At 37.9% G+C, this 8,451-nt stretch overlaps 1 protein-coding gene across 1 annotated transcript; it reads left to right on the plus strand.

Annotated features, from left to right (window-relative positions):
• Window positions 1-2,958: 2,958 nt before the first annotated feature.
• RFESD (Rieske (Fe-S) domain containing) lies at window positions 2,959-5,942 on the plus strand. Its single transcript, XM_006867882.1, has 3 exons — window positions 2,959-3,133; window positions 3,240-3,274; window positions 5,682-5,942. Exons 1-3 carry the CDS (start codon window positions 2,959-2,961, stop codon window positions 5,940-5,942), a joined length of 471 nt encoding a protein of 156 aa, XP_006867944.1.
• The last annotated feature ends 2,509 nt before the right edge of the window (window positions 5,943-8,451 follow it).

Below are 8,451 nucleotides of genomic sequence, written 5' to 3' on the forward strand. Positions count from 1 at the left end.
GACTTAAACAATGCCAGATATGTAAGTACCATGTAAATGTAGCTACTGTTATTAACATTGTTATTACTGCTTTTTCTCTACCTACAGTCAACATCCTGGTCCAAGCCACCATCATCTCTGCCACGGGCCACTGCACAAATGTTCTGATTCCTGTGCTTCTACTCTTGTTGTGTGACCAGTCATTCTCCACACAGCCAGGGTGGCCTTTAGACACAAACCACCCTGTGTCACACTGCCTGGCACTCAGTGGCTCTTGTGACTTCCATTGCTCTTAGAATACAATCCACACACAGCACTGTACAGCCTAGTGCCCACCTACCTCACAGTTCACATCTGCTGTTTCCCATGATCATTGTGCTGGAGCTCTTCCCCTCTCTGTTCCTCGCATTAACAAGTCCTTTCTTCAGGTTTGTGTATTTGCTGCTCCTACAATCTAAAATTCTTTCCCCCAGCTCTTAACGTATCTCATTAGTTTTCTGTCATCTTCCCAGTCCACTCTTTGCAAAATGACCTCTCCCTGTTACTAATTCTCATATAACCTGGTTTACTTCATGACTCTTTAGCATATTGATGCCTTCAAGTCAGTTCCAACTCATAGTGTCCCTGGTTAGCTTGCAGTTCAAACTGACCTTGCAGTCTAGTTCATTAACCCGCAGCGCCATACCAGGACTCTTAGTGTAGTGTATAATTATTTATGTATTTGTTTTCTTATTATCTGTCTTATCAACTAGAATATGATCTGCATGAGAGCAGAAACCTTACCTGTTTTACCTCCTGAAGTGCCAGGGAGTAAGTGGATAATGCAGAAAATATTTATCAAGTGATTGATCAATTCTAACAAATAAGGAGAACTTTGCAGAAAGAGACTCTGAAGCTCCATTGTTGAAAGTTTTCCTTGGAATTCATAATTTTACTGTGCTAAAGATTATTGTCAGTAGTCTCTCCTTGAGAATTTTATCTGTTGATGTATGCCATTGAGTCAATTCCAACTCATGGTGACTAGGGTAGAACTGTCCCATTGTGTTTCCTAGTCTGTAATCCCATGAGACCACCAAATCTTTTCTCTTGTGGAGCCTCTATTGGGTTCAAGCAGTCAACCTTTCAGTTAGCAGTCAAGTGATTAAACATTGCCCCACCAGGACTCATGCATGTATGCCTCTCTAAATCGACTAACGGAAAATTTGTCCATCAATGTTTCAAATGTAAACGTTGTAGCTAGATATCACTTTATTGTTGTTGTTTAGTGCCATCAAGTCAGTTCCTACTCATAGCAACCCTGTATAGGGTTTCTGAGAAGCTGCTGGTGAGTTTGAACTGCCGACCTTGAGGTTCAAACAGACCTTATGGTCAAGTGCTTATCCTACAGTGCCACACTAGGATTCCTTAGATATCACTGTAAGGCTCTAAGCCTTTAATTTTGTCAAATAATAAAAGAGTTGAAGTAAATCTGCTTCAAGACTGTCTAGGTACACAGTGGATCTCACCTGAATGCACGGGCAGTCTTTGTCCTGTGGTGTGAGCCCATTGTAGAGTGAACTTACCACAAATCAGTTATGAGTCTGGACAGCTTCCACATGGTTGAATATTCCCATTGTCTAGTATAGGGCATAAATCTTGCATGGATATTTGATAATAAAAATTTTAGAATAAAAAAATACAACCCAGTGACTGGTCTGTTCATATCCAGTTATCTTTATCTCATTTCATACAAAGTTTCTAGATATGCACTTTTTCTAGAGGAGTAAGCACTTTCTAACCAACCCTTTGAAAGTTATAGTCAAAACCATTACAATCTCTATCCTGAGATACGAAAAGCAGGAATATTTCCAGAAGCTTTGGGATAACAACTCCTGTCTCTAATAGGATGAGGCTTGGAATAACAGGATAGATTTTAAAATAAGAATGGAGAAAGAGTAAATACATAGACATTCTTGTTAAGGCAGGGTACATAACGTTCTTCAAAACCCATAATAGAAAAAAAATGAAGGGCCTCATAGGGGAGACCTTAGAAAAATCTTCTATGTGAGGTTCAAGCCTGCTAAAACTGTCAAAGAATCCCACTCTAAACAGAAGGTTGCAAATGATGTAGATATTAGATATTGTTTAGCATTATATTGGGAGTCCTGGTGTGGTGCTGTGGGTTAATGTGCTGCACTGAAAAGTCAGGTTGAACTGCAAGATCGGCAGTTGAAACTCACCAACTGATCCTCAGAAACCCTTTACAGGGTAACTATGGGTCGGAACTGACTCGATGATACACAACAACAATAACAAACATTGACTTTGATAAGGAATAAAAGGATGGTGGTGGTTGGTGGTGATTACGTGTTGTGGAGTCAGTTCTGGCTCATAGTGACCCTGTATAGGGTTTCTGAGGCTGTAAATCTTTATGTGAGCAGAAAGCTTCATCTTTCTCCTGTGAAACGGTTGGTAGTTTTGATCTGCTGACCTTGAGATTAGCAGCCTGACTCATAACCACTATGCTACTAGAGTTAAAAGGATAGTGAAATTTTATCCTCTGTCAAAGTTCTGAAATTTCCATTTTGGTGTGTGCTATTAAGTGCTGTCAAATGAGTCCAGACTCCTAGTGACCCTGTATAGGGTTTCTGAGGCTGTAAATCTTTGCAGGAGCAGAAAGTCTCATCTTTCTTCCATAAAGTGGCTGGTGGGCTCAAACCAGTGAACTTTTTGTTTGCAGCCACCGTACTCCCCTACTTTAAGGACTAAAATGAAGCTAATGTTAGTCTAGTGTCATACTGGGGAGTCCTTCCAAATTTTGGCAATATATTGATGACTATATCCAGTATTTTTGAATGTGTTAATTTATATAGCTATAGGAAAAAAAGTGCTTCATTAGTTTCAGAGAAATCCAGACTACTTTTATGATCATCTCTGTGGATTAAGTTGTAGCCAAATTGATGAAGGCCACGCACAACGTTCTTTTGTTGTTCAACTAGCATGGAACTCAACAGCTCTGTACAAAATCCTGAAAGGAAGGAATATTCTTCTGTATGTGTTGGCAGAGAAGATGACATTAAAAAAATGGGAAGAATGACAGCTGTTGTTCATGATCGAGAAGTAGTCATTTTCTACCACAAAGGAGAATATCATGCTATGGATATTCGCTGTTACCGTAAGATTTTATTTTTCATGTGTATACCTTGTATTTATTTACTAACCACAAAACCATCAAAATATGTCTTTTTAGTGACCCGATGTAATATTCATTTCCTTTTCAGATTCAGGAGGACCTTTACATTTGGGGGAAATAGAGGTACGTAAAATTAAATTTCAGATGATTCCTATCATTTTATTCTGTAATTTCAAATAATTTTAATTTGGGTTTGGATTGTATTTTAATGCTTTGAATCACCAATATTCTAGAAATTAAGAACTCTATAATGTGTATACACACACACACCCCTATGCATTTGTGCAATTGTAATTTCAGATGTCTGTCTAACAGATATAATTGTACAAATGCTCAAGTGTGCATGTGTGCATATATGAATGAATGTGAGATTTGTTGTAGCATTATTTAGTATGATGAAATAATTGGAGACAACCTTAAAAGTATTAGCATTAAGAAACTGATGAAATAAATTATGATACAACCATTCAATGAAATACTACTCAACCATTAAAGTAATGAAGTAGACCTATGTAGGTTGGTATGAAAGCAATATCAATAATGTATTTTTGAGTAAAGAAAGCAAGTTGAAGCATATTAGATCTAATGATCTAATGAGACCTCTTTTTTTATTAAAAATAATGTTCACTTTTTACTTTATGCACAACAGCTTATAATGGGTACTTATTACTTTTATAATGTATAACATACATAAACACAAATATGTATAATTAGGTAAGTACACATACACACATACATAAATGAAACCACACTTGAAGGCTTAACTAAGGAGGAAATGGGGAGACTGCCTTGCTAGTTTCAAAACTAGTGTCCCAATTTCTTACTGTCTACTTAAAGAAACTGATGACTATGTCTTTCTGACTGGTGTAAAGGAAGCACAGCTTGAATTTAGCTTTCCATTCTCACCACTTGATAACCTGTTTCCATACTTCACTTCTCATGTTGAAGAACATACATGTGTTCATATGAATGTTTCCCACCATTTCTATGGAGTACAGCATCAGTGTAGAAGAGAAACATAAGTGCTTGGTGATGAGACATTCATGCAAGGACTCTCCTCTATTTCAGTCTATAAAATTTGTCCATCAGTGTTTCAAATATAAATGTTGTAGTTAGATATCACTTTGTTGTTGTTGTTAAGTGCCATCAAGTCAGTTCCTACTCATAGCAACCCTGTATAGGGTTTCTGAGAATCTGCTGGTGAGTTTGAACTGCCAACCTTGTGGTTAAACAGACCTTATGATCAAGTGCTTATCCTACAGTGCCACACTAGGGCTCCTTAGATAGCACTATAAGGCTCTAAGCCTTTGATTTTGTCAAATAATAAAGGAGTTGAAGTAACTCTGCTTCAAGACTGTCTAGGTACACAATGGATCTCACCTGAATGCACGGGCAGCCTTTGTCCTGAGGCGAGATCCCATAGTAGAGTGAACTTACCACAAACCAGTTATGAGTCTGGACATCTTCCACATGGTTGAAAATTCCCATTGTTCAGTATAGGGCATAAATCATACATGGATATTTGATCATAAAAATTTTAGAAATAAAAAATACAACCTAGTGACTGGTCTGTTCATGTCCTGTTATCTTTACCTTTAAGTCTTTGCTACTCAAAGTGTCATCCACAGACCAACAGTATTAATGTGTTTCCTGGGAATTTTTAGAAATGCAGAATCTCAGATCCCACCCTGATCCCAACATGATTCAGGTGATTCCCATGCTCTTCAAAGTTTGAGAAGTACCACTTTGTTGATATTGTTGTTACTGTGTGTTTTCAAGTCAATTCATACTCAGTGAGCCTGTATAGAGTTTCTGAGAACTGATGATGGATTTGAACTGCCAATCTTGTGGTTGGCAGTCCAGTGCTGATCCTACAGTGCCACACCAGGGTTCATTGAACTTGGGCATTGGTTTGTTTGGATCACAAGTCGCTCTTCAAATGGTTTAGGCAGTCATGCTATTAATAATCCCCTGGAATTTATAACTAAATGTATAGTGTTTCCAGCGGTTAGTGAATATTTTAGAAGCACTTAAAGCCTTTGCTCCATTTCTGTCAAAGAAGTGGCATTAATATCTAGTAGATAACAGCCCAGCTATAAGGAGCTCTGGTAGCGTAGTGGTTACAAATTGGACTGCGAACCTCAAGGTCGGCAGTTTGAAACTACCAGCTGTTCGTGGGAGACAGATGAGGCTTTGTGCTTCTGTAAAGATTTACAGCCTTGGAAACTCCATGCAGGGTCACTATGAGTCAGAACCGACTCCACGGTACTTAACAACAACATAGTTATGTGGTAATAGTTGCCAAGCAAATCATCTTCTGATAGTGCTCTAATCCACTGGATTCTAATCAGCTGCAAAAGAATTTGATGACTGTGCTGAGACTAGATCCTGCTTTGTGCTAAATAATTTGTAAATGAGAGGGAAAATATTGGCCTGTTCTTTAATCTGGTTCTTCTGCAATAGGTTCTGAGTCTGGTATTATGAACATTTGAAACATCAGATTATTAAATTGATTGTTTTCTTCTCCCAGGATTTTGATGGACGATCTTGTATTGTTTGCCCCTGGCATAAATTCAAAATTACTTTGGCAACAGGAGAAGGAATCTATCAGGCTATAGACCCCAAAGACCCATCAGCCAAACCCAAGTGGTGCTCCAAAGGAATAAAGCAAAGGCTTCATAAAGTGACAGTGGACAATGGGAATATATATGTAACTCTTAACAATGAACCTTTTAAATGTGACTCTGATTTTTATGCCACTGGAAACTTCAAGGTAATCCAAAGTTCTTAATGATAAAAGTATATGGCAAAGAAAAACATTGTAAATACTTTGTGAATATTTTTAGAATAACCTTGCTTCTGTACCAAAGATAATGAAAATTTCCCCCAACATAGGCACAATTATTACCTATCTTTAAAAGTCATATAAATTCACAATGCACATGTATGTAGTATGATACAAAAATTATCATCAGGATCTACAGAACATGTTTCATCAAATCCTCTAAAACAGATTGAGACCTGAAGGTGATTGTTGCATAGAATGTTCAATTTAAGAGTAAAAATAATTTGGAGCATCCAAAATAAATTCAAGGTAGAAAGTGAGACCTAGCAGGAAAGATTTTAAGTTATCTGGGAAAAATCCCTATTTGGTGTAGGCAACTTTCTTCTGGGGTGTTTTAAATATATTTAAAATAAACAGAGCAGTGCAATGACCTCCCATGTGTATGTCACCCTACTTCAACAACTATCAGCATTGCCCCATTTTTATTTCACCTATACCAGCACACCTTACCAACCACTCCTATTTGGTTATTATTTAAAACAAAACAAAATTTAAGTGAAATGAAATACATCTGAACTTTATCATTTTTATAATTTTGTATAAAGTTATACAAATCTGTAGCAAACATTTTAATATTTTAAATTATCTCCCAAAATGGGATCAATTTACATGCTAAACTTAAAAATGAGGAACTTCCCAATGTACTAGACATCAAAATCATACAAAGTTTGGCTCAATTTTTCTCCGGAAACGGCACACACAGCTGTGAGAGGGGTGAAGTCTCCTCTACAGTGGGCCTAAGTGATTTAAATGCCTAGATGAGGTTTTTAAATAAACTTTTTTCTTATTTTTAGAAAACAGTGCATGTGTGTACAACAAAATGTTTCACATAAACATTATAGAGAGATTCAGGGTTTTGTTTTCTCTGTGTCCTTTCTTCTGAGTTCACAGGCAGGGTTGATGTTCAGTTGCTCCACTGTGGTTTTGACATGCCGGTTATTTATGGCCAGTGCTGTTCTGGTTTGCCTGATGCCTAGGCCGTGTTGTTTTTGTTGTTAGGTGCCATCAAGTTGGTACCGATTCATAGCGACCCTTTGCCCGAACAAACATTGCCCGGTCCTAGGCCAACCTCACAATTGTTGCTATACTTGAGCCCATTGCTGCTGCCACTGTGACAGTCTAGGGTCTTCCTCTTTTCTTCCGACCCTCTACCTTACTAAACATGATATTCTTCTCTAGTAATTGGTCTCTCCTGACAACATATCCAAAGTATGAGAGACGAAGTCTGACCATCCTGGCTTCCAAGAAGCACTCTGGCTATACTTCTTCCAACATAGATCTGTTTGTTCGTTTGGCAGTCCATGGTACTTTCTGTATTCTCCTCCAGCACCGTAACTCAAAGGCATAAATTCTTCTGTGGTCTTCCTTATGCACTGTCCAACTTTCACATGCATATGAAGTTATTGAAAATACCATGGCTTGGGTCAAGTGCACTTTAGTCCTCAAGCTGACATCTTTGCTCTTCAACACTTTAAAGAGGTCTTGTGTAGCAGATTTGCCTAATGCAACATGTGCTTTGATTTCTTGACTGCTGCTTCCATGAGTGTTGATAGTTGATCCAAGCAAAATGAAGTCTTTGAGTACTACAATCTTTTCTCCATTTATATGGATATTGTTTATTGGTCCAGTGGTGAGGATTTTTGTGTTCTTTACATTGAGATACAACCCATATCGAAGGCTGTGGTCTTTGACCTTCATCAGTAAGTATTTTAAGCCATCTTTGTTTTCAGCAAGCAAGGTTGCTGACAAGTGTTCCACTGGTATCCATAAGGTTTCTAGTGATTAAATATTCAGAAGTAGTCCGTCTCTCCTTCTTCCTAGTCTGTCTTCATCTGGAAGCTCAGCTGAAACCTGTCCACCTTGGGTGACCTTGCTAGTATTTAAAATACCGGTGGCATAGCTTCCAGAATCACAGCAACACATAAGCCATCACAGTATGACAAACTGACAGACAAGTGGTAGTAGGCAATATTCGTTGTTAAATATTTAGATTAAAACTCTGGGAACTGGCCATGTAATACTCAGCATCTCATAGTAGAATAGAAGCTAGAGGAGCAAGTATAACCAGAAAAGATTAGAGTGAGAGATTATGACTCTAGAGTGGAGCAAAGCTGTTTGTCTAGATTGAAACCTATAGTCTTAAGCATGGTACTCTTTTTAATGTGGGTTGTATTAAGGTTCCATACTTGATATGTAATCATTCTAAAGGACCTACCTGAAATCTTTCCTCTGGCTATTGTAAGAATAGTAGTAACTTAGGTATATATCATAAAGGTTCTGCTTAGGCCCTTGCTACTTATTACATTTATTTATCTGTCAGTGTATGGGTAGCATGAAGGTATACAACACTTGCTATTTATTTCCAGACTACTAATGAGCCAGGCTTGAGAGTTTTAGAATTAGTGCTTTTAGCAACAGCTACTTGCTGGGCGCTGGAGTGGTGCTGTAGGATAAG

This window comes from Chrysochloris asiatica, unplaced genomic scaffold, assembly GCF_000296735.1.
Source record: "Chrysochloris asiatica unplaced genomic scaffold, ChrAsi1.0 scaffold00111, whole genome shotgun sequence".
Classification (NCBI taxonomy): Eukaryota; Metazoa; Chordata; class Mammalia; order Afrosoricida; family Chrysochloridae; genus Chrysochloris; species Chrysochloris asiatica.